At 39.0% G+C, this 27,342-nt stretch overlaps 1 protein-coding gene across 3 annotated transcripts in view; it reads right to left on the bottom strand.

Moving 5' to 3' along the window:
* The window catches only part of acsl1a (acyl-CoA synthetase long chain family member 1a), a 32,725-nt gene extending 7,222 nt beyond the window's left edge, over positions 1 to 25,503 (bottom strand). For 2 of the 3 annotated variants that reach the window (XM_041785310.1, XM_041785311.1), the window contains exons 1-10: positions 12,464 to 12,587; positions 9,607 to 9,819; positions 6,444 to 6,558; positions 6,273 to 6,337; positions 6,076 to 6,177; positions 4,482 to 4,581; positions 2,303 to 2,478; positions 1,667 to 1,699; positions 1,455 to 1,506; positions 1,297 to 1,370 (exon numbers count right to left, since the gene is read on the bottom strand). In XM_041785310.1, coding sequence (XP_041641244.1) covers positions 1,297 to 1,370; positions 1,455 to 1,506; positions 1,667 to 1,699; positions 2,303 to 2,478; positions 4,482 to 4,581; positions 6,076 to 6,177; positions 6,273 to 6,337; positions 6,444 to 6,558; positions 9,607 to 9,801 — 912 coding nt within the window. In that variant the 5' untranslated portion in view covers positions 9,802 to 9,819; positions 12,464 to 12,587. Of the gene's footprint in view, positions 1 to 1,296; positions 1,371 to 1,454; positions 1,507 to 1,666; positions 1,700 to 2,302; positions 2,479 to 4,481; positions 4,582 to 6,075; positions 6,178 to 6,272; positions 6,338 to 6,443; positions 6,559 to 9,606; positions 9,820 to 12,463; positions 12,588 to 25,422 lie in introns of those variants that run through there. The other variant, XM_041785312.1, reaches the window with a different exon arrangement.
* Positions 25,504 to 27,342: the final 1,839 nt, after the last annotated feature.

The following is a 27,342-nucleotide window of genomic DNA, read 5'->3' as shown; positions in this document are numbered from 1 at the left end:
AAGCATTTAGGAACAACAGCAACCCAGCCTCAAAGCAGAAGACCACATAAAATCACAGGGCAGGGTCGACGACTGCTGAGGCACATGGTGTATAAGGCTATGTTCACACTGCAGGCCTTCATGCTTAATTCTGATCTTTTCTCCAATCTGATTTTTTTTGTCTGTTCACACTGCAGTCAACTTCCAAAAGATCAGATACATATCTGATTTAGAACCACATTCGAAAGTGGGCTGATTCTGATTCGAAAAGGTCAGATTCAGTGTGACTTACGCTGTTCACACTGTCAGAGAAAAATCAGACACGAGCCATATGTGAGCAAAAAAAATCTGATTCAGGTCACTTTCAACTGCAGTGTGAATGTAGCCTTCGGGTGAGTCCATAGCTGGAGAGTTTAGAACTTCACTGGCATTAATGTAAGCACAAAAACTGTGCATTGGGAACTTTGTGGAATGGGTTTCCATGGCCGAGCAGCAGCATGTAAACCTCACATCATTAAGTCTAATGCCAGACATTGGATGGAGTGGTGTAAAGCACACTGACACTCAGATGGGCAGTCAGATGGGCAAGTTTGGGTTTGGTGGATGCCAGGAGAGCGTTACCTGCCTGACTGTGATGTGCCAAGTGTGAAGGTTGGTGGAGGATGGATAATGGTATGGGGCTGCTTCAGCATACCAAGACATTTTGGACAATGCTATGCTTCCTACTTTGTGGCAACAGTTTGTGGAAGGCCCTTTTCTATTCCAACATGACTGTGCACAAACAAGGACTAGAAAGTGAAGGACTGATGAGTTTGGTATGAGGCCTGAGAAGAGCCCTGACTTCAAGCCCATTGGGTACCTTTGAAATGAAACGAAATGAAATGACGATTGCAAGCCAAGACTTCCTCATAAATGCTCGACAGAATGAATGAGCATAAATTTCCACAGAAACACTCCAAAATCTTGTGGAAAGCCTTCCAGAAAGACTGGAGTCCAGTCCTTGTTGGTGTCATGGCAGGTGGCCAAATACTTTTGTCCATATGTTGCATTTGTTACTCACAAAAACCCACTTGATGAAAAGCATGTAAACACTTAAAAAGGGAATTTGGTATATTATGATCCAATTTTTCATTTTATTCCATATGCATTTAGCAGCTCTCTCAGTAGTTTAGAGGAAACTGATTAAAATGATCAAAGAAGCATCCTTCTTAAAAACAAGGAGATAGACCCAAAATGCATTATTCAACAGTGTCATTTATCCTCGATTCATTTCTTCATTATTCAACTGTTTAAATCTGGTCTGTTGTGTTTGTTTACCTCTGTTATTTTAATGAAAGCTGCAGTGTTGGAGATTACATTTCCGTGAGTAAGCATTGCACCTTTTGGATTTCCTGAAAGGAAAATGATGGTCTTTATTATAAACACAGTTTAAAAAGCATAGCATTAACAGAAGGTTAAAGATGTTTTGTTATTACCTGTGGTTCCTGATGTGAAGCAAACAAGTGCGAGGTCGTCTGGTTTAGGGGGCTGTAATCAAATGACACGGCTACACTGAGGCATATGAAAGATCAACAGCTACTGCTGAATCTAAGTGTGTTATTTCATTTTAAAAGACGATACTGTTTGGTAATTGAGTTAGGGATAAAAGCTTTTTCCTCATGTAATCAAATGAAGTGTTCCTACTTACCAGTGGTTTCTGGCGATTTGCTTCCCCCAAGGCCTGGGAGAAAAAAACATGAAACATAAATTGAGATCAGCAGGAAGTCCAGATAGTACTCATGCTTTAACCCTTTATGCACCGAGTTTAAAATGGCGATTTGGACATATTTTGTTATTATGGCTGTAAGTCTGAGAGCTTTGGTCCCTTTTTTCCCAGGAGTACTTGAACTTCACTTTTCAATGATTATTGCACATTATATGGAACTGTCAGCAGTTTAAAAGAAGAAAAAATCAAAACTGGTGTTTTGCTATGAATGCCCACATCATATGGTTGTGAGTACCATAATGAGCCATATATGTGCACATGCCCACAATTCTCAGCTTTCCAACACCGTTGGAATTTTTCTGATTGGACAAACTTTGACTGAGTTACGGTAATAATACTACGGACATATTAAACATAGCGACGGCGCTACGGCAGTAGGTAAAGGCTTAAACAAACAGCACCTCAGGGCCTAATGATCATTTATTTCTAACCTAATCACAGCTGAACAATAGCTTGGCAAATTATAATTTTCTTTTTACACATGAAATTTTGAACAGAAAAAGACAGATACCTTGTAATAAACAGAACTTTTCAGAAAAGCATTTGATAAATTCTCACCTCAAACTCTTTCAGACTTAAAATCTCAATCCCATTCTCCTTTCCACGAGTCACCAGGTTGCTGTCAAACGCCTCTATGAGCACAATTGTCTTTACTGTTTGTCCTTTTCCACTGATGCAGTCCAGAACCATCCTTGCTTTATCAGGGACATCGCAGATAATGGTAGAGATGGAAGCTGAAAAACAGACAGCAATAAATTAAGCATGAGTTGTGCAACATCAGTATCCTTCACCATGTGGTCTGTGGTAAGCGTATAACAGTGCCACTCTCTTGTATTTAGTACTGTATATAAGTTATACTCCTCTATCTTAAGTAATAGACTAGTACAGTTCCTGGAGGAAAACAGTGTATTAGAAGAGGAACAGTATGGATTTCAAAAAGGTAGAGCCTGCATAGATCACATTTATACCACATCCACAGTGGTTAGAAACAGATTGAAATATACTAAGCCCACATTCTCCTGTTTAATTGATTTTCAAAAAGCCTTTGATTTAGTCAATCATGATTTTGTAAGATTTAAACTTGGCCAGATTGGGTTTAATGGAAAATTTTACCAAGCTTTTACTTCTCTTTATAGAGCACCTGTGGCATGTGATAAAGTGAATGATCACTTTAAATAATGGTTCCCCACACCCTCTGGGGTTAAGCAAGGTGATGTTTTATCACCAATGTTATTTGCTATTTTTATTAATGATCTAGCTAGAGCAGCTGGGGAGAGGAGTTGTATGTGGGGGTATTGTTAACATTCTTCTCTACGTGGATAATATTATTTTACTGTCAGAAAATGAGGATGATTTACAAGCAATGCTGACGTGTTCATGAGTGGTGCAAGAAATGGAGACTTTGTATTGATCAAAAGAAAACACAAGTTATGCATTTTCATAGACCAGGTAGAGAAAGAAGTAACTTCCAGTTTTTTGTGGGGGGTTAAATTGAGTTTACTGATAAATACAAATATCTCAGTCTTTTTCTTGATGAAAATATGTCTTTCTTACACGGTTCCTCAGTTCTGGCGGATTCAGCAAGTAGAGCACTAGGGGGCATTATAAGTCAAAACTACACCACTCAGAGATTTGAGCTATTCCACGTATTCCAAACTGTATCAAACATGTATATGTCCCATTTTAGATTATGTTTCAGGAATATGGGGTTATAAAAGATTCCAGAAGAATGACAATGTCCACAACCGTGCTATTAGGTTCTTCTTAGGCCTACATAAGTTAACCCAGGTCTGGCAGCTAATGGAGATATGGGGCGGGACCCATGTGAAATAAAGTGGAAAGTTAGCATGGTGAGTTTGTGGAACAGGCTCCTGAGGTTACCAGCCAATAGGGTGGCCGATAACATTTTTCTTTGGGATATGTCTGTCAATGGTGAGTGGGCATCTGAAATATAACCAGTGTGAATTTAGATGAGTTTAGATCAGAAATAAGGGATAAGTGAACCAAATCATGGGCAAATCAAATCCTGCTGAAGCCAAAACTGCAAACTTATTGCTTATGACTGTGAAAAATATGTTAAATATAATTTGCCAAAAAGCCGTAGATCCCTGTTTGCACAGCTAAGGTGTGGTATATTACCACTAAACATTGAAACTGGCAGATAAAGAGGGGTGGGCAAGGATTAGAGAATCTGTGAATACTGAGCTACATGTGGTGGAAAATGAAATTCATTTTATTTTATACTGTCTGATGTATCATGATCTATGGGAAACAATGTTTAGAAGAGTCCAGGACCCTGGTCTTGATTTAATTTATATGGACGACAGTACTTTAATGAAATATCTTTTTGATAATGTCTTTGCTTGGGAAAAGAGAAGAAGAGTCACAGCAGATAAATGTATCAGACTGTTAAGAGGTTTATAAATTTCTATTGAATATATATTTTGTCTTGTTGGTAGTTATGCTACGCTTTTTGGGGGGGCTGTGTTGGCTTATAGTATTGTATGTCTATTTGTCTCATTTTACTTACTGGAGTGTGGTAGACAAGGAGGAGGTGTACACTCATTTACCGATATTGTATTGCCCTGTGTGGTACTGGCCTGAATCCAGAATATTTACTGTTTGGTCAGTTAATGTGTCTGAATAATTCCATGTGGGATGGGTCATGTAAATGACCAGACATGTAAATAAAATATTAATTCAGTCAGTCATTCAGTCATTCATTCATTCATTGTACCTTTGTCGATAACATAGCCAATGGCCTCTGTGCCGAGAGTGTCGTACAGTGGGACCGCCACCAAGGAGTACGTGTAACAGGCCAGCTCTGATATGGTCCACTGAGAGACAAGACAGGAGAGGGTATAAAGTTAACCAACATTTTCTAACTTAAAGACGGCCAGATGTCCTTTCAGGTTTTGGGGGTTTATTGGCTTTACAGTTGTTGATCCATCCAGCAGCATGAAATGATGACTATCTAACAAATTATCTACTCTTTTACACCATACAACGTGGAGAGCAACACTCTGATATTCTACTAGAATATGAACTTCCTGATTACATCAGAGTAAAACAGCAGCAGTGAAAATACAGTCTATTCATCTTTACAGCTGATCAGAATTACTCTACTTTAAAAAATACCAAAAATGATTTCACTTTACAAAACACTAAAATATAGTAGCATAAAAACTGTCTTGATTTGAAAATAGATTTGAAGATACTGATAGTTCAAAAAAGGCTGCTACATGGGCCTTCAGCATTATTTGTTAAATTTGACATGAATTGTTAAAGAAAAATATTTCAAGCTTAAGAAAAAATGATGGCATTAATTTTATTGCACATTAGATAACAGGGAATGCTACAGTCTCTATCACTGTGTCCATTTCCTGTTGACTTCACACCCACAGTAGATTTCAGCTGTACTCTGTTGCTAATAGAAACCGTGGCAGACCCATGTCAGTGGCAGCAGCAGTTTAATGCTGTGTTCACGCTGAATAAACATCAGCAAGAGTTAACAATGTAATCTGTTCAATTGCTTTGTTTTTCTTCATATGTCCTGACTGGCATACGGGGGATTTTAAGCTATGACAGGGATAAGAAAATACACTGCAGATATTTCTGGATGTCTACACATCTACAGCTACTCTTTAGCTGTTTATCTCACACCAGAGTACCCACAATATGCCTGCAGATATTAATTAAGAGACTGGAAGTCACCTGGTGCTACTCAGAGAACAAATCTCTATGTGTAGTTACATTTTTGAGGAGGTGCACATCAGGTTACGTACATAGGCATCTGCGTAGGTCTAGGGCCTATGGCGTATGCCATGTTTAAGTATAAATTAAGATTAAACCAAACTATACTTTAACTTTTTCCTTGTGTTAACAGGTCGGGCTAAGGAAACTAAGGAAAAGATAAAAGTTTGGAAAATTATAACTTAATTTTGACTGTAGAGTCCAGACCATTGGGTTTACCAAGACTGGGGAGCTTGCAGACCGGCTGTGAAAACTTAAACTCAATTTCTTTGAGTGTATATTATTTTAATAGAAAATAAAAGCTCTTTCCATGTTTGCAGCAATCTGGAGTCAGAAGCACATCCAAAATCCAAATGTGGGCACTATTCAGGTCATTACTCGAGACTGAAGCAATTAAATCTTAAATTTTTCTCTTTATGACGTATGATTACATTAGGTTTTGATTACACAACACTGATTGAACACAGTTTTGTTTACTCTACACAAAAAGACTGGACAACATACTGGAAAACTTAAAACACACTCCTTTTAAGAAACTTGTGCAAAAATAGCCATAAGGACAAAGACAATCGTCATACCTCTGGTCTGTTTTGTGAGAAAATACCGATGTATTTGTCTCCTGTGTGAGAGTGTCCTCTGTGGAGGAGAGCAGAACCGATGTGCTCCGCTCTGTCTGCCACCTGTCCAAAACAAAAGAGTTTTTTCATCATGCAACCCTGTTCAGATCACTGACAAACAGTATGATAGATTTCCATGTATGTGGAGCACATCTCACCTCTCTATAAGACTGCCACTCATACGGCTGGTTTGGCTTCCTTGACCCTAAACAAGGTCCATCATCTGGGAAATGAAAGCAAAGCTCACTTTAAGAAGCATATAATGGAAAATTTTGAGTATTTAATCATAATAATACATCTTATTCAGCTGATATAAGAGATTCCTTTACTTGATACTCTGAGCCCTCGTTGAAACACCTCATATATCGTGCATGCATCACTGTAGTAGTGCGTCATCTGCTCACTGCTGTCGTTAAGCACTGACCTCCTTGCTCGTTCTCCCCCCTTGAAGGCAAAGTCAGAGTTAGACAAGAACCCACTGATATACCTAGTCATCTTATAGTAATACAACACGCAGGTTTCTTTACATGAAGCGCAGTTTCAGACAATGGACTTTATTCATTTTGGGGCTTATTTTGAGTTGTTTTGGTCAGATGTGGCCCTGAAACACTCCTCTGGTATTTAAAATGATAACTGGGAGGAACGGCTGTATCCATTATACATCATATTGACCATGCTTGTTGGCCTCATGAGCAACCGTACCATGCTGAGCCCCACCTCTTCTGTCCATGCCAGGGCCAAGGAAGGGTACTGTGCCTGAGAGTGGTATGGAGCATTTACTCTTGTGAAACAAATGTCAAAACTCAATATTGATATTTAAAAAACTAACTCAAACTCAACACTAATTGCTATTAATTTTGACAAATAGATCAGGATTTTAGAGGTTAAAGTTCCAATTTTGTGGTTGTGTAAGTGAAATATCTTAAAGGGCCAGCACACTAGGAGCAATGCTCCACTTTCTAAAAAGACACCATTAAAGTAGAGCTGAAACTATGGCTTTATTTAGGCATGATAAAAAAATAACGTATGCTTTATAAATCGCTTTTAAGCACTTATTAGATCACAGTTTGGTTGGTAGGTTGATTGAAAAATCTATGCCTTCATTTTTGTTGGCAATTTAGCTATGAATCTGAAATTAATCTATAGCAGTATTAGATATGGCGCCCAATAGAAGCTCTCTGAATGGGACCACAGTGTATTAAACACACACACAGTTGCTGCTACCTCCCTCTTTTCTACATCTTCAAGATAGGGGTGCAAAGCTGGTAAAGACATATTGAAAACCCTGGTGATAAGGCACAGTAATATTAAAGAGTGTTCATAAATAGGGCTCTGCTAGTGTCTGCAGCTCGTTGTTTGCAAAATTGCTTATGGAGTGTGTGTATTTAACTGTTGCCATGATGGCAGGTGTAAGTTAATAAATGCTAGTTAAGATAAACTTATGGTCCACAAACAAGATCAACAAGGAAAGCAAGTATTTCTTTCCTTGTTTGTTAGTGTACACAAGCCTGAGAGATAAATAAAGTTAGATGACTGTCTGCACCTGGAAAACAAAAGACAACAGTGACACCAATAACAATACAGCCTAACACTACCCAACAATCTGTCATGACCAATACCTAAAGGGCTGTATGCTGCCATCATAATACCTACTCACTGGGTGATAGTGTAGCTTTTTTGCAACCGTCCAAAAACCACAAAACAGCTCTACGTCAGACCTGCAGCCTACTGTTTCATAAGGTTACGGTCGGCTCAGACTGCAGTATGTTTTTTGGTCATTCATGACTGCGCCATGTCAGGCTATGCAACAAGAATCCAGTTTTGGAGGCCGGGACTAGCCACACTACAAGTGTGATCCTGACTGCTCATCATATGCTGACGTCACCACTGGTCATAGGTCAAAGAGAGTGAACCAGAGATACAACAGAAGCACTCTAAGTGATTGTAGCATTTTTTTGTGTGTTTGTATAAGAAAAAAAACCCAAAAAAGAAGCAATTATGGACTGGTTTATGGGTTATGGCTAAAAATTATGGATGTACCAAGAGGAGGACAATGTGGAGTCGCTCGCCTTTAGATAGAACTTAGGGTATGCATGTGATTACATAAATAAAAGAAAACAAAATGTGCACATCAGATCCCCGGCAGGAGAAAAAGTAGGGACACTGATAAATGATAATGCAAATATAAGGAGCAAATGCTATTCTATTGGCAGGAATCAGGATATACATCCGTAACATCAGGTGAGGTTGTCAAACTAGACGAAGATGTAAGAAAAATTCTGACCTGCTGGTCTTGTTGAGTAATATGGTGGTGGTACCTAAACAGGTTCTGTATTGACTTTTGAGAAAAAAAAAAGCATTTTTAAAGTTGGCAGGAGATTAAAAAGTGTCAGCCAATATGATTATTTCATCACTAGGAAAATGCGCATCCGCACAGACATTACTCCAACAATTAAAAGACATTAATGCTCTACTGAAATAAAATGAGTGCAGATAAATTGTACAAATTGCATCACATTTCTTGCCTTTCATTTTAGAGGGACAGGAGTTGCATTGGTGTGGCGGGGTATCAGATTAAAGTACTGTGTTGTAATTGGTCCATGTAGGTACTGGATGTGTTGGAACCGGTACCACATTATCACAGAATTTCAATGCTCATCCCTATTTGGGAGCGTCTTGGATGCGTTGTTAATTACGTCACATTATAAGAGCTTTTGTCGTTCCTGATGCTCATAATCATGCCTGATGCTTTGCGATGAGCTGCAACGATGTAGCTGGGCCAAAATATGGCTGAATTTGTGTAGTCTGATTCGGCCTTCATACAAAAGTGTAAAACCCTGTCGAAAATAATCTATCTCTTAGCCTGAGCCCTTGTATCTAACAGCTAAAGGCTGAGGATGACGGCTGGTGTGTGAACTAGTGCCATAAAGCTGTATGAAAACAAAAACAGCCACTTCCAAAGTTACATTGTGTTAACAGCAGGTTCCCAGGGTGGGCTGTAGAAATGAATGGATGCCATTCCACAAGTTATTACACAATGAGAGTGACTTCTAAAGCACTACTTTAGGGTGGAAAAGTTATATATTGTTGCTCTGAGTCATAAGACTAATAGATAATTAACAATTTAGTAATTTGGTTTCATCTGATAATTGTGCCTTATCTGACAGTAGAAAATAAATGACTAAAAAAAAAAGTACCACGTCTAAACTATCTTCAGGTTGGCTATTTAGAGCATTTACTGTGACAAAGAGAAGGGAAACCGAAGCTTGTACAGTCTTTAACTGAAACTTTCCAAACATCCGCCGTATTGAAGAGTCTGGAGAGGGTCCAGTTAACATTCCAGCTGAATGAGATCTGCTGACTAGTTTCCTTTTGGTATTCCAGCAGCTGTGTCATGCTTCAGTTATTCATACAAACACAGATATACAGTACTTCATTTCTTTCATTTGAGGCATTTGGTATGACTACAGTTCAGAAAAGAAAGTCACTTACTGGCATTTCCACTGACTGCAGTCCGAGGTCACATGGTGGTTTCAGGGCTTTCGGCCTTGTGGCAAACCAGTATGTGGTTATGGCGGCGAAGGCACCCATGCCCATGAGCGCGTTGGTCGGTACACTCCGGACATACTGCCGGAGTTCATCCAGCTCGGGAATCCGCAGCTGTCTCAGGACTTCCTGAGTCTGCATTGTGGCTTTTCTCTGACCCTGCAGGGAAACAGACAGACATTCTGAGTCTTCATTTTGCACATTTTGAGCACATTTGTCTCTGATCACAAAAGCTCAGTTATTTTTAATAACTGATCTGCAATGCTGTTCCCTCTGACTTCCTTGAGGATGTGGTGATGCAGCAGGATGTAGTAATTTTATCTGTTTATCAATGGGACTCTTGTTTTAGAGCATTACACAGCAACTTGAGAGCTGCCATTACTCTGAAGAACAGAGGTCCCATTCAGTCTGCAACTAAATGTTCACAATGCACAAAACAGCCTGCTTAATACACAAGATAGTAGTGACTTTTTTGACCTTCCTTTACATGAAGTTTGTTTTAGTCTGGTATGAAAATTTTGATAGTGACACAAGAGACAGGAAACAATGGATGAAAAGAGGTGAGGATATAAAACAGAGCTGCTGAAGCTTAATTTATCAGTCAGTTGACCAAGCTGACCTCTTTAAGACTTGTGCTTTTGTTTGTAATGTGTCTTTAGTTTCCTCCACTTTTTAAGGATCAGTAGGACCTGATTAGTTTAAAAGCTGAGCCTTGTCTTTGAACAGGATTTAAAATTGACCAAAAATGATGTCTGCAGATGGCCGCAAGGACTTCTAAAATTTCCACTAAAGGTTTTAAGTTAATTCAAGATTTTCCATTCCAAATCCCTAAAATTTCAAAGAAATAACCCTTAAATTTCTGTGAAAATTCTTAACCATGTTTTTAAATTATCCCCATAAAAAGTACCCCAAATATTTCAATAAAACTTTTTTATAAAGTTATATATCCTCAAATTATCCATGAAAATGCTTGAAAATTTACAAGCAACTTCCCCAAAATATTCAGATATATTCATTTAAATTTCTAAGAATTGCTGCTCTACGTCAGACCATCTACGAAGAGCAGCAGCAAACAAAACGTGACTTTGGTGAAATGAATAATTTGGACTTCTGCAGCCCTGCAGTGTACAAGATGTTTTTTCTGGGTTACTTTATGTACTTTCTTTTGGATGTGCACATGACGACTTTATTTTCTCATCAAAGAAGCAATGAATCATTTCATATTTTAGTTAACGTAATATTTAGTAGATTAAACGATGGCTGAACAACTTTTAAAAATATGTTATTTGATTATTTTGACTCATTGCAAATGTGAAATGATAGGGAGTGAGTTTGTTTTCTCATATGACAAAAAAACAAAAACAAAGTAGGATTTTTTTAGCAAATTATTTTAGAAAAAATGACTCTTCAATTGCATGATGTGTAGGTCCAAACACCTCTGCCTTAAAATATGTTTAACTGGTATTTTAGCACATTTCAGGTCAAAGAAATACTGCAACTTCTGCGATTTAAAAACAGCATTAGGCCATACTGCGTTCTAATCTAAATTTCAATTAACTGCCCATCCCTAGTGAAGATACTCTTGAACTGAGGCTGTGGGCACTGCCAGCTCAAAAAGCACTGTCTATAAACACAGACCCTTTACTCTCTGCTTTTAGTGATATAGTAAGTGAAAATACTAAATTCAGGCAGCACCATTTGGAACCCTGATTGTAAAACTAGCACTAATGTGTTGTTTGAAAGAAAAAGGCATTTGATGAGACTATAACCTTTTTATGGACCACATCCTCTGTTTTACAAGACTGAAATAAGACTTCTTGAGCACTCTCTTAATGCTGAAAATCCATTAAACTAAAAAGATTCATGTAGAGCTTCCACACAGACTATACACAAAAGGAAGATGTGCGATCCTTTCAGCAGCTGTGCACTTGAACACAAAGATGCAGGAAGGAAATATGACTCCAGTCTCCACGGTGATATAAGGACATGACCACAGACACGCTCAATGGTACTTCATGTTTCTGAGGGGAAGTGAGGCTTTCTGGCCTGGATTATAAAGATATAAACTAAATGACCGACAATCTCATTAAATATGTATGATTTCAAGAGGCTGTAAGTCTCCTTCTCAGATGTTCATGTGAAAAAATAACTAGATAAACAAAGGGCAAGAGGAACAATTTAAACTTATGATAAGCTAGATTTTCTGTATGTTATTGTTTTACAGATAATAAACTCACAAACATGCATGACTCCCTACTTTTGAATTAGATCTCAGCTTTATCCTGATCATCTCATTTGTCCTTCAGGTTTTAACATAACCATTCAGTAGGTATATGAACAAATGAACAACCAACGCAGTAGAAACAATCGACTTCTCACCTACTTCTATTATTAACACAGAGCCCATGACTCATGGGAGCAGAGCCAACTGGGACAAAGTTATTGGGGAAAAAATGCCAAAGAGGTACCTAGTTCAAAATGACTTTTAAGGATGAATAAGGAGCAGTGAGTCTAGGTGTGTTGAAAGATCAATAACACTGATTGTGTTGGCCTCCTTCACTTTTGATTAAAGAACAAAAGTAAAGATTCATCAAGGGTCTTTAGCTTGATTTGTCCTAAAAAAAAAATCAAAAATGCTCAATAAAACTAAAAATATGCTCCAAAATCTTACAGGTCTCACTGCCAGCCACTCTGAAAGACTAAATAAGCACTTCCTTGTTAACTTCAGGCCAAACTCAAGAGCAGCTAGATATTGTAACATTAATTACAAATGAATTAAGATGTAGTAAATCTCTATACTCACAATTCCACAGTGTGTGTCTAAAGAAAGTTGTAGACTGTGTCCAGAGGCGGAGAGGTGCAGTTATCTGAAGGCCCTGTGCTGCTGCAGTTGCTATTAGAGGGACTCACTCTGACCTCTAATAGACCTCTGAGCTTCTCACCACTATGAATAGCAGAAACACGCCCCCTCCAAACAGAAACACAGACGTGTGAGGCCGAGCCAGCCACTCACTGGAGCACGGTTCAAGTAGCAGGTTCACTTAAATGCATACAAGTTATCTTTTACTTCAAAAAAAATCCCTGCTGTCATGATTTCATTTACTCTGAGTTATAATTGTCTATACGGTGCGCTCATGTCTGTGTGAGAAACCAGCCGAAAAAAAATAACGGCTTCATTCAATCAGCTTTCTGTGACCCGGCATGAACTGAGTGCTATAGAGGGAGTTATTATGGTAATTAAGAGCTGTTAAAAAGACTGAATGAGCGGGTTGTACATTTAATGGACACTGTGTGAAATCCCTGTGTCGCCAACCATTGAAACTAATGTAACCAGTCAATTAACAATTTCACCTTGAAACACCTGCATATAAGATGATGAATATGTCGACAACGTCCCCTATCTGTGTGATATTAATCAAGGGCATAAACACAGTCAGTACGTTGGAAAGCAGCATTGTGAGTCTGACTAAAACCAGGATATTAAAAAGCATGTAAACATGTTAAAATCATACTAAGAGGCTGGACTAACACATTTAAATGATGCAATCGGAGACTAATTTTCTCTAGCATGTATACACCTCAGTTGGACCAGACTGACCCAGGCATTCTGCACATGCTCCACAGCCTCCATGCCAGTCTTTGACCCAGAAGTTGAACAGCATAAATATCAGCATAGCAGACGTCACACTGTCTGCCATGGGATATCATCGTAAGCTAGAGGTATGACATTCATTGCATTTGTACCAAAAGTAAATAGTAGAGTGTGTATGAAATGTACAGTTATACTGTTTGGCATACAGACAGCGAGCTACGTTTTGTTTGTTAGCAAGGTCAATAGGAAGAAGGTTCAGAGTAACTGGCTAAAAAAGGGGCATATGGCCACCTATACTGTGGCAAAGTTGGACGTGCTCCCGCCAATAACTTGGTTTTCCTACTGTGCTTATACAGGGCCAAGGATAGTTGAAAAATCTAGTGTATAACGCTAAGGACACACAACACAACTTTCACAGTCTTTACAGATTAAAAAAAAAAGACTAGGAGTTAGAGCTGGGCAATTAATTGTAAAATAATCGAAACGGACATTTAGAGCCACTAACTGATGTAAACCTGCCATGTCAATTATTTCCCCTTGTAATTCTCGCTCTACTAATGTACCACCCCCTTTAAAACAAACTATTGGCTGTGTCACTTGATAGGAAGCCAGGTGTTGCAGGGCACTTATCCTGCTGAAACCCAGGAGAAGAAGAAGTACTAGTCATGTGACACCATCCCATATGGTCCGCTAAAACTCAAACATGGACAAAACATTTTCATTTCAGATAATGTATGTTTTGATTTGAAATGTTTCAATAAATTACCATACATTGTTGATCTGTGCATGTTCCTTTCAATTATTTGTTTTAAAATTATATAAATATTTACAGAAAAAAAATGAGTCGGATGTTGGGGGTGGAATAATCATTCGTTATTTGTAATCAAGGTAATAAGTTCAAGTAATCTTAATTTAGATTTTTGCCATAATCGCCCAGCTCTACTACGAGTACATACTAACTGAATGGTTTGGGGAGATTTTTGTATGACGACTAAAATACCGGGGATCACAACCTGAACAACTGTGCCTGATTAATGATCACAGTCTACATGATTTGTCAAACCAACTAAAGCTAACTGAGCACTTAAAACTCTCATGCAAAGTCTCCCGAGGGCGACAGCATAAAGGGTAAACAAACACAACAGTTTGTGGCGGTGATGCATCAGTGATTCTCCCTCTATCGCTGTTCTCCATTGTTGTTTTGATATTCCTGCTACTTCCTGTCATCTTCTGACACTGTTTCCTGTGTCCCACCCTCTCTTTTTCATTGGCTGTTGGCAACATGGGTTTGCATAGGAGTTGGATATCTGTTCACACTACCCAATTGCATCCAGATTTGGCTCAGAAAATTCAAACACTGACTGACTGCGACTGACATCGGGTCAGGTCTGTCCGCATCCCACACTTGCAAATTCGCAAGTGCAGACTGGTGCAGACTTTGCCCAACTGGGAATTGTGGGTCAAAGCTTGCAAAAAAATTTTGTAGTGTGACCTCAGATGAAGCTACACTGTCTTTTAATACCTATTGTTTCATGTAAAAGTTGACTGAAGCTTATATACCAGGGTCACTTACTGGTATCAAGTGCTGAGACACGTGTCATCATTACCCCCAAGCACATGCGGCTGCCCCAATCACATACTGCATGAGACTTAATGCAATTTGAAATACACCCCTTTCAGACTGCAAGCTGTTGTTGCGCTTCACTGCTTAGGACCTGCTGGAATAAATACAACTACACCAGCAGTGGTTTGTGCCACTTTTAAACTGCTTTTCCCCTTTGTTAGATCACATTTAAGCATTTAATTTTATTTATTTATTCAATTTGCATTAAAGCAAATAAGAAGTATACCATTGAGTAAATAAACGTTAATAGATAGATAACAGATACATGGAGACAGAAAGATACTTTATTAATCTTGAGGGAAATTCAAGAATGAAACGTAAGTAAGGACAAGAAATGACAGGTGTAGGGCAGTGAGACTGTCTCACAACAATCACCACAGGCTGAGAGTGAAACCACCATACTGTAGCTAGTGGATGCTTATAATCCAGATGATGAAATGAGATGGTACTAAAAGAGCGATAACCTGACACGCCAGATAGACTGTTTCATATATCCATTGCTTGAATATGTTTCACAAACTTCATACACAAAGTGTTTGGGAAGAGCAGGACTTTTAAAAAAGTTCTCAGAAGGTGACTGGGCCGTCGTCACATTCATGACTGTCCAATCAGAGCAACAAGACAAAATGAGGTAGTATATATGCGCAGCTCCAGTGCTAACTTGAGCTATACAGGCTAATGCTGCTGTAGTGTTTGAACGGCGGACTTCATGCTGAAAACCTATCAGGAGACAAGCAAAAACATCTCTGCTAACAGCTTTGGGTGTGGCTCTTTGCTCTATATTTACCTCCGCCAAGGAGGTTATGTGATCAGATGGGTTTGTTTGTTCGTTAGTTAGTTTGTTTATTAGCAACATAACTCAAAAAGTTGTGGACAGATTTTAATGAAATTTTCAGGAAATGTCAGAAATGACATAAGGAAGAACCGTTTAGATTTTGGGAGTGATCCAGATCACCGTCTGGATCCAGGAATTTTTTAAAGGATTCTGTACTGTTGGGAGATAGGGCTAATGGTGGAGGTCTGCGCTATCCGAGTGCTTTTTTCTAGTTCATAAAGATGCAGTCCAGTTCTGATAAAACTGCTTCTATACTATAGCTACATCCATGCTAATTGCTACACCTATGAAAGCCATTGCTAAATGTTTTAGATTAGAGCTTTGCAAGATGGGTTTGTCTGATGATAGACTGGTAAATCCATCTGCTTTGCAAGGTTAAGAGAGCAACACAGCTGAGTTCATAACCTTTTTTCCCTGAATGTGGCTTATATACTGGGTGACTTATATTCCAGGTTTTCCAGTTCATTGAGTCATAACTGTAGCTTGGCTTCACTATGCATGTAAAGACACTGAGTTATTCTTACTAAACACACAAGCAAACCTGAGCATGTGTTCACAAATGCTGGTCTGAATTTCTATCCGAAGGGTAAATAAGCAGCTGTTTTCCTGCATCTTCAACACAACATAAGTAAGACATAGACCGTCATAGTATGCAGGTACTCTGCATGCACAGGATTTTCCTGCTGAAGTTTAAAAGATGGAGTAAAAAGTAGCAAGCCTGAGAGTGAGCTCAGTGTAATCAGGTGTGTCTGTAGCAAAACACACATGGGTGTGTGACAGACACGTGAATTATGCTGAAACAGAGCAGCAGGATCTGGGGATCAAATCTACTCTTACTCCTACCATGTTACACTGTTGCATAACTATACTGGATAATGATACATGGATGTAGATCTTCATTTCTCAATATCATCTGTATTTTATGAATAAAATAACCAGGTCAGTCCAGAGTAACCTACTTTAGACTTTAACCACATAAAATAACATTTTTACCTTATCACTGATTTTATCATACAGCTCTACCTTAATTAATCTATTAGTGTGTGAACTTGTTTAACTTCTTATTTATCTTCGAGACTGAAAGACAGAAATTTAGGCATGCACAACACTTCTACATTGATTATCCAACATTTGCCCATCATTGAAACTGATTTGATAGCTGAAAGGGAGTGATAAATGAAAAAACACATTCATGGAGACAAGGTTCAGTTACAGTTGTTCTCTGGGAGAGTGTGGCTCAATAGTCCTGACGTCAGATGGCCAACAGCAGGCAAATGTCACTTGTGTCCCATTTGACTGAGAGTTGTTGAAGGCGAAAGGTACTCCAACACCCACCCACCACCACCTCCTCCTCCTCCACTCTCCATACTTGGCCTGTGAGGATGACAGGCCAATGGCAGAGCCAGCTCACCAGTCACCCCACACCCAGACGTACACACAAGACATTTGGAAAAAAGTGGGGGAGAGGGGAGGGAGGTCAGCTGGTTCATCTGACACTTAACAGAGCCCAAAGCCTGAGAGCACACTGCAACGTCAGTTTTCAAAGAATCACCCCAAGCCACAACCAGGAAGTAACAAAAAAAACCATTTCCTCTTATGTGAAAAGAAAACTGACCACCACACAGTTCAAAACCAAAAGCAGCATGCTCAGCTCTGATTCTTAGCCACAGGTCAAATGGTTTAACCTCGTTATAACCACCTTATCACTCAAGGATTAACACATGGAGACTTTAAACAAACACCACTTAATCTTATTTTTTTTTTTTAAGATTTATTTTTGGCCTTTATTTGATAGGACAGTGGATAGAGTTGGAAACAGGGGAGAGAGCGGGGAGAGACATGCAGGAAATAGTGCCACAGGCCAGATTTGAACCTGGGTCGCCTGTGTATATGGCATGCGCCTTAACCACTCGACTACCAGTGCGCCCACTTAATCTTATTTTGACAAGATAGTCCGCTTCAATCTCAGTGGCAGCCTTCTCTGAGCTGCTAAACTAATCTGACATGATGTTTTCATGTTTGGTGTCAGGCGCAAACAGCTTTTAGATTAGTCCGGATACTTGTGTCGTCACTTTGCGGCTGAGTAGTGCTTCAACATTAGAACAGTTGAATTCTGTTTCACATTTGTTAAGGACAAATTGGAGCTCTAAACTGTTAATCAGCATCAGCTTGTTTCCCCATTACACATCTCCGTCAAGCTGGAATGACTTTACCTCAACATCTGACCTGCATTACACAGTGCAGATGAGGTGTAACAAGGGCCTATAACTGGCAAAATATGCTATTAGTGTCATACATATAAAATGTATGAAACTGTCTCTTAGAGGAGGGGTTCCCAAACTTTTAAGCCTGTCACCCCCAAAATAACTGTGTCAGAAATCAGGGACCCGCACCCTTCTTTGAGGGGGAAAAAGTGCACAATGCTGCACAAAGCATCATGCACAAAACTTGCATTTTAGGTTTTTATAACTCTAACTGACACACTTGATAAATACGTTTTTATTTTAAATGAACTTATTTCAACAATCTTTCTTGACTGTCTCGCGACCCCCACTTTGGGAACCACTGTCTTAGAGCAAACGGTCTATTTTACCTTGTTTAATGTACCAAACATCTGTCATTTTAAATGACAAAATGTCTCCATTTTGATTAGAAGAAAGAAGCTTTCAGTCTTCCTCTATTTGACATGGCACAATTTGAAAAATGGGAGAAGTTTATCTTTTTAACTGGCATTCCAACTGGACAGGCCTAACCATGTAAATACAGGGAAAAATCAATCAAAGCTGTCCATTCTGAGAGTCTAAAACACATGAATTACTCTTATGAAAATCAATACATTTCACTTTTACAATAATTACTAACAAACAAACAAACCTGAGTAAACATTAACTTCTTGGCAAAGTGTTTACACTTAGAAAAAAATCCTGAAAAAATCCTGAATTCACCAGAGTGAGCTGCATGTGTGAATGCAAACAACAGCTTTTCACCCAGAAAAAGTGGCAGAAGTTAGTAAAAGTGGCAATAGGAGAAAATGTTAGCATAAGCAGTGTTAAAAAGAGTTAAAAAAAAAGCACAAAATTGGATAATGTGGCAAACATGGGATACCAGAATTCAAAAAAGGACAAAAAGGGTGGAAAATGGTAACAAATGGTTCAAAATTAGTCACAATTGGTTAAGAGTGGCAAAATGAGTTCAAGAGTCAAAAATTGGCAAAAAACAAAAAGGTGGCAAACATGGGTCCAAAAGTTGCAAAAATGGACAGATGAAGTAGCAAATGTGGTTAAGAAGTGTCAGAAATTAGTAAAAACTGGCAATAGGTGGGGCACACCGGTAGTCAAGTGGTTAAGGTGCACACCATGTACGCGAGCGGCCCAGGGCAAAATGGGCAGAAATAGTGGTAAAAAGGTGTTAAAAAGAAGCAAAAAAATGGATAGAAGTTGCAAAATAGGTTACTAGAAGGCCAAAAAGGTTGGAAAATTGTGAAAAGTGGTTAAACAGTAGCAAGATTCAGTAGCGCAGATGGTCGAGTGGTTTAAGGCGCTACCCATGTTCGAATCCGTCCTGTGGCCCTCTACCGCATGTCTCTCCTCACTTTCTTCCTTGTTCCAAGTCTATCCACTGTCCTAACTCTATCAAATAAAGGCATGAAAAGGGCCAAAAATAAATCTAGAAAAAAAAAAGTAGCAGGATTGGGTTACAAGTGGCCAAAAAAGCAGGGTCAAGAGGCAGAAAGTGGCAAAAAGTTGGCAAAAGTTGCAAAAATGGCTGGCTAAAGCAGTAAAAGATGTTAAAATGTGACAGGAATGAGTTAAAAGTGGCAATAGGGGCAAAAATGTGCAGAAACTGTGGTGAAAAGGGATTTTTATAAAATTGATAAAAGTGGGTCAAAAGACTAGAAAAAGGGTGGATATGGTGAAAGGTGGTTAAAAACTGGCAAAATTTAGTTGAAAGTGTCAAAAAAACACTGCAAAAATGTTCAGATACTTTTAGAATGGCCAGAACTGCTAGCCAGGACACTGGCACTAATGATCCAACATACATGCATTGATATAATCAGTGAATCCCAACTGGAGAGGGTCTCATCTCTGGGTTTGTCAGGGGCCCAGTCAATTCTGTGGGCAGGCCTGACAACACATAACAAGATTCCTGTGAACTGAATCATCTGGTATTCACACACACAAATCCCATATTTCCATCAATAAAACTTCTTGTTGTGAAGTGAAAAAGTTTCTTTAGAATATGACAGTAAACCTTTATCACTCCAGTATAGTTTAGGGAAAAAAGGAAGGATGAGACAATTTTTTTATATCAGAAACCACACTAGACAACTCTGATGAAATGTCTTCACAAGGGTAAAAAAACACAGACATATTACAACATGACAGGCTGCTGTAGTCTAAACTTTTAACCTCTTCCTGTGTGTACTGGGGAACTTGCTGAACTTCTGATATGAAGTGAAGTATGAGCATAAACAGTTGTTCAGCATTAATACTCACACTGACATCTGAAAATGATGTTTCATTGGCTTATTGAATCTTGTTGTTCCATCAGTACAACTGCAAATATATCATTAATAATTCAGTAGTTTTAGATAAAGTCCAGCCCCCTGCAGTAAAATAATCTCTGTGGAAGGATGAGTCCATGTATTATCATGTTAAACCAATATTATAAAGGTTCACAAAGATAACACACCAAAGCTTCTCTTAGGCTGTTTTCTTGATTAGAGTGGTGGCTGAGTTACGCCCTGAAAGCAAGTTGTAGCGTGAACAGGAAGTGACAACCTACACTCTCTTAATGTATGTGTGCTGAATGACACGCTGCAACAAGTCAATGAAATATAAGCTTATAGCTGTTTGTCCCTGTACCACTCATACAGGGCCTTTTATGCTCACTTGTCTTCAGTGTGGTGTCTTACATCTACCAAACCTCTGTGCACCTTCCTCCAGTCAGACACCCCTGGTTTTAGGACACAAAGACTGACCTTGCACAAGAACACCACGCTCCAATCCACAGGTCCTGACCCCTCCTGATGAAATTGCACACCCACAGTCACATGGTCACTCAGTTGAGAAACGCACATGGGCAGGGAGGGTGGAGGATGGGGATTTGTGAAGTGGAACAAAGGTCATGTACTCTTCAACGGCCACCAACACCTCATCAGTAACCTCCCAGATGTAGGTCAAGGAGAACACATGGTCATTTTTAAAATGTCCAACACAAGTCATGCAGTCTGGGGATACTGGTGACTTTCAGAATCATTTGATGATAGATAAACAGTTTTGATTCATTTTGTGGCAGTAAGCAAAAGACTAATTTCTCCTCCAGGAGATAAAGATTTACTTTCTTATACTTTAAAGCCAGTATTTAAATGTTTTTCTTGCTCATTAACTGGGATAAGAAGGCACAAAAGATGACTGACGTACAGCAGGTTATTTTATCACATCATACTCTGAAGTTAGTTGGTTAATGAGGGCTTTTTCCTGGTTATCTAACAGACTGAAATTAATGCCAATGTTTGTTTTATGAGCAACAAAGCAAACAAGATTGTCAGCCACAAAACTGACTATTTCCACAAGGTGATCCTTTAATGGCGTCTGCTGCAGCTGCTGCAGCGTAGTCAGTTCAACAAAGTGCTTAGCTGCACGCTGATGAAACCACTTTTTGCATGTCTATGTATTTTATATTTTCCATAAGTATGATTCTCAATGAGGCATATTTAACTGTTAAAACAAATCAGAATGAGATTACAGTTGAAAAACACAGGAAAAAAATCAGCAAATAGACAAGAGCTAGGACAAGTGATTTGTCCACAAAGGTTGCCTAAATCAAAGAAAAAAATCCTCATAGGAGCTTTAAAGTCACCGTATAGCCGCATATATATTTTTTTTCAAATCTGTATTTTAGATTTGTTGTATGAATGTCCACTGTGTTATGAACAAACAGGCAAAATTTTAGTTGGGAAAATATCTCTAAGTTTATAAAAAATTAAGCTAAACCATGAGAAATGAGCAAGTAAAATCTGCTGAATGAGTTGAAGCCACACCCACTCACGAGAAATACGATCTTCTCACATTTAAAAAAAATGCTTCTGATCTGAGCCCAGCTGTCTTGCTCTGTGTCAGAGCAGAGACAGAAGGTGGGGACTAAATTTACTGTTTTCTGGTACAAATCTCTCTGTTGTGACGCTGTTAATGACCTGAACAATGAACCAAAACATAGCATGCCTCCGGCTTTTAATTTCCAATGAAGGCAGTTACATCAGCTAATAACAGACTGTACTGAGAGGAACTGCTCAGTGATTTTATATCATTGTAGCATAAGGGGTGTGGCAAGGTAATTCCCTATTAAGACTGGTGACGTCATGGGCTCATATATTTGCCCTGCTCAAATTGAACCAAGACATGAAAAAGGTGAACAACTTTTTAACAGTCTAAATCAAAAATTCAGTCACACATAGATATCAGTGTTTTCATATTTTTACACCAATATTATGCCAACATATCTAGTGTTTAGACACAAATTTCTGATTTCACTTCACAGGGGCTTTAAGATTACCTCAATATCTACATAGGAAAACCCTCTCTCATCATACATTCCTTCAATAACTGGCTTAAACCCCATTTAGAGGCCGCTTTGTTCTCCCAGATAAACTGTTTTTTCATGCTTCCTTTACATTCAATTTAGTCACTTAATGACCTCATGAAAAGTTGGTGTCATAACTTTTGACAGAACTTGCCCTGAGCTGAAATTCCTCCCTTTAAGGCCCCACCTATAAGACACTCTTAACTGTTTTGTAAACACTTTTCTAACACAGCCCTTAGCTTCCCTTGCATGCAAACGAACCCCAAACAGGGAGATCATCAGATAGTGGTATTCTTTCGTGATGGCTCCTGCTTCACTAAACCACACTGTTTGTCTTTTCTGTTTGCTATAACAAAAACTCCTTCTGTGCTTAAGTGCAAAATATTATAGGACTGGGTCAGTGTGGGTGCTTCAGTATCATCCCATGCCTGTGGTGTAACTATCCATGTAACTCTTCAGTATGACTTTAGGGACATTATAGTGTTTTTAAAAATCTGGGTAACAGGGAGGAAAAAGACAAACACCAGATCAAACTGCATTCCTCACATTCCTGCCAGAGGAAGGTTACCATAAAGACGCAGACTTCAGTGCCAAACATGCCGCTGAACTTAAATGACCTGTCTGTAAAAGAACCGTTATTCAGCATAAATATACACCTCGGTCACACAACTCCCACTCATTTTTTCATTCATGGATGTCGTCACCAAAAACAAACAGAAGTGACTGCTTCCAATAACAGACAGCCGACCTAAAATCTGAAAATGCTTGCGTGTCTAGAGTTGTCGGTAAGTTTGTCATCATGTAGAGTTAACTTTTTTATTCAAAGCAGTCTAGTTTAGTTTAGCAAGTTCAATGGTTCTCTTAAGTGTAACAAGAAAACAGCAAAGACACATCATTTGTTAGCATGCTCCCTTTGATACCACTAATATTATGAGGGAATCTAGTTTTGGCAGTGTGATGTCTGTCTGAATAGACAGACATCACACAATACTAATATGAGAGATGATATGAAGAAGTTAAAGTGGACTGATATCCAAAGATGGATGACCAGACATCCCTGTCAATATCTCCAATTTTTTCTGTGGATCCCTAAAAAAATCTCAGTTTAGAGGAAGCTGCAGCTCTGCTTGTGGTTGTGCAGGCTTACAGCTTCTTCTTATTTCACTAAAGACTGAAGAAAACTTCCCTTGACATATTCCAATCTGATCCACTGGCAAAAACACTAGAAAATGTTTGCTGTTTTGTCCCTAGCCTGGACCCAAGGCGGTCAAGTACTAATGCTTAAACACAGCCATTTCCTGTAAGTAGTCAGTTTCCTTTAAAATAAAAGTCAACTTGCATTTTGCAAACTTAAAGCTTTAACTGGGAAGCTGCAATCGCAGGAAATATTTGGTTTTCATGAGCAATAACTTGACATGGGGTCAAGGCAGCTTATTGTTTAAATAATAAAATAAAGCTATATGAAAATTCCTGGATCCAGAATAATAATCCAGATCAAATCCTAAATTTGTTTACACGGGATTAGGATTACTTTAGCACCTCTGGCAATTTTCAAGAATCACAGAGGATGTCCTTTTAGTGAGTATCGAGATTGTCTATAATTTGTAAATAATAAAAATTTCAGGGCAAATGCCCTATGAAAGACACACTGGTCCACATGTGGCTACAAATCCTGTGAGAGACGGCATCTTGGCTATTTAGGGTTGGCATTTTTGTTTACTGACGCTCTGTGCAGTTTTTCTGCACCTTTATCCTGATCGAAAAGCTATTAAAGGAAGGTGACTTGGAAATTGTAAACTGAGATATTGTCATTTCCGGCTACAACAGTGCTATATCTCAAACCCAAACACCCAGATTTTTTTTTTTTTGGCAAAATACATGAAACTATGAGTGCCCCTAAGTTGTATATCATCATGACAGTATTTACTTGTTCTCATCTGCTAAACTGGAAATATCTCCAGTTTCCACTTAAGAAATCTGGTCACCTTATCCAAAGTCAAAATAGTGTATTATGCTGTTGCCAGCTGGCTAACAATGAAATCATGTCTTCATTGCTAAAGGTTTAAACATGCGAATACCATTTGTTGTTTAAGTGGATAGTTTAAAATATATTGGCCATTTGTAGTTTGTAGAAGAAGAATGAATTAACCATTGTTTGATTAAAACTGTAGGCCAATTTTGGCCAGTAGTCAAACAGACAGTACTGTGGCAGGAGGGGAAACTTGGACACTTTAGATTTAGCTTGACTTCAGATAACATAACATCTGGAGAAAAATGTGTTATTTTCATATACTAAAATCTTATCTAACAATAGCCCCTCATAAATTGGAAGCCCTAACTAACAATGATAACGTACCTAGCGTGATGACGTTGCCCAACTTCCAAACTTCATTTTCGTTATGAAGTAATAAACAACTCAACCAAGTGCCATTATGCTACAATAACCTCACGCGGTATGGAAATGAATGAAACTCTCCGATGAATGGCGGGGGCTAAATCGTGAAAAAAGCTCGTGCATGGTCTCCTAGTAACCTCCTAGTTTGAGGTTAACGGGTCAGACGCACATCCTGAAACAAGTTGGTATGGCGCGGATGCCATGACATGCGCTTGATAATGGTTGCATTGTTCCTCTTTTCCACTCGTTATAATCTCATTTTACTAACAAACAATCAGAATGCAGACCAGCTACACGGAAAGTAGGTGAGGCGGGGATTAAATGAGACCAAAATGTTTCTAAACAAAGTAAAATCTCATACACCAATCAGCCCTGTTGCTACGTGTCCGTATCTTTATCTCTGAGGATCACTCTCATACAAACACGACACACATAATCATTTCATCCGAAAAAATATACGGATAACAGGGGTGAACACGATGCCCAGTTAGCAGAATGAACACACAGTCGATGTGCACATAAGCAGATAAACGGAAATGAAGATGTAATGTCGAGAAAAGACATAAACGTGGCTGGACTCAGGTCTATTTAAAGGCAACAAAAAGAGAAGAGCAGCTCCTAGTTCTGGGGGTTCGTTCACGCAGAACGTTTTAAACACACCTCTGAATAAATAATTAACAGATGATAGTCGACGTTTCATACGTGTGGTAGATCATGAGTGTGTTTCCACTAACCTGTGTACAGCGGCAGACCTGGAGATTTGGACCTGTTTCTTGAACCAGCAGCAGCAGCGGACTACGCTTTGTTCAGCTGCTGCCGCTCTCAGCCAATCAGAGGCAGGCACACATGTTGCTTTGCCTAATGTTTGTAAGGCGTGCTGTAATTGGATAATCCGTGATGTCAATTGAGGCTGCACATATTACATACAGAATACATGAAGAAGCCTCATATTACATTAGGTTCCTTCTCACACTAAATTTTATAGGTACTTTGTACACAAGGATCACACAAACAAAAATTTAACCACGTCTAAATTCATTTCCTTATATTATACATTCCTTATCTTGTTACTTGTTCATGCTTCTTTGTAATGGATTGATTGCTATTGTTATTCAGTGAAGTAAACTTTCTGTATGCATGCAGACTCATGTCAGATAGTTTAGATGTGATATTGTGGTTTAAGCTCCTTTACAGGTGAGTCAAGTTCAGTCCACTCACCAAGTTGTCTTTTTCTTTATAATTTTTCCCCCATTCTAAGAGGATGCAGCAAGTTTTCAGTGGTATATCTGACATAGCAGTAAAACTCAGCAGCAGCTTGATTCTGATTGGCTGTGTAAGGTTTGGAATAGGCTACAATTTGCAGGGATAAATAACATCTAAAAGTACATACAGTACTGTGCAGAATTTTAAGGCATGGTCAGGCCAAATATTGAAGCTGAAGTAAGGCGTAGACATGACTAGTAAGCCGCCTGAGGGGACCATCAGGCGAGAAAGAGGATAGACACAACCCCAGTTGTGCTCTGGATATCCTTGCATATCTTCAAGGGCATTGGAAAATAATCTTTTGAAAAAATAACAAAGCCCACACCCTCAGGACAGAGTAATGGGTGGATGTGGCAAGTAAGCATGGCCCAACTGGGCAGGTTTTGGGGTTTCCATGAGGCCCTGGTCATGCTGTGGATGTTCCAAGGGCCTGAAACCGCTGGCATAAGGCCTGCACAAAAGAAATGCCATTGAGCTTGACCTTGTCTGCCACACAGTGACAGATGTGTGTTGACATTTGTTGAGCTTGACTCTGGCTGCCCTCCTCCACTCTCCAGCCCCCCCAGGTTGTGGCACATCGGCCCTGTGATGAATTCTTAGTGGCCTGCATACCTAAAACTTATGATCATGACTGTATACCAAAAAGTCATAGTCACAAAAACTGCTATTAGTTGATGACTATTTTTGTTTCATTTTGCCTTCCTCTTTGCTCCAAGTTTCCATGACCCCCTCACCACTCCCTGGAAATAAGTGTGGACCAGGACCTTCAGTTTGATTAAAACAAAGCACAACTAATATCAAGCCCAAATCTCATATTCATATTGATGCTAAATAGCTTCGGTAATTACATTTTCTTTTGTTGAAGCTGTAGTTGTAGGCTTGTGGTGCGCATTGCCACACCATTTGGAAACCACTGCACCGGAGTATATTTAGACGTGGAAAATTACACGACTCAAGTACTGTATTTAAGTGTGGCCTAATGTTAAGGTACTTTCCACTTACTGCAACACTTCAGAAGCAAATGCTGTGTTGTACTCAAATAAATAATGCTGATAAGATAAACAGGAATTTGTATGAAACCAAGTGAATGAAACAGGGAAATTAGGTCAACTTTTCGAGTCGTTACTCCAAAGTGATGAACATATGAATGCATCAATAATTAATGCAACATTCTGAAACAGGCCATCTGTATAAGTTTTTCTTTCAATTCTAAAAGCTGCAGGTGAAATATACTTCATTTTTTTACTACTTTGTCTTTGATTGAAAAAGAAAATGGATAAAGAGCATTAAGCCTGAATGAAGTACTTCTGTATTGTGGTATTGCCTCTCTAGTGTAACCTCCTGAGACCCTGCATGCGCACACAATATGAGGACATCACGTTTGGCTTTTC

This window comes from Cheilinus undulatus, linkage group 4, assembly GCF_018320785.1.
Source record: "Cheilinus undulatus linkage group 4, ASM1832078v1, whole genome shotgun sequence".
NCBI lineage: Eukaryota > Metazoa > Chordata > Actinopteri > Labriformes > Labridae > Cheilinus > Cheilinus undulatus.
Note: the sequence above shows the minus strand (reverse complement) of the source record. Positions and strands in the feature narration are given on the sequence as shown.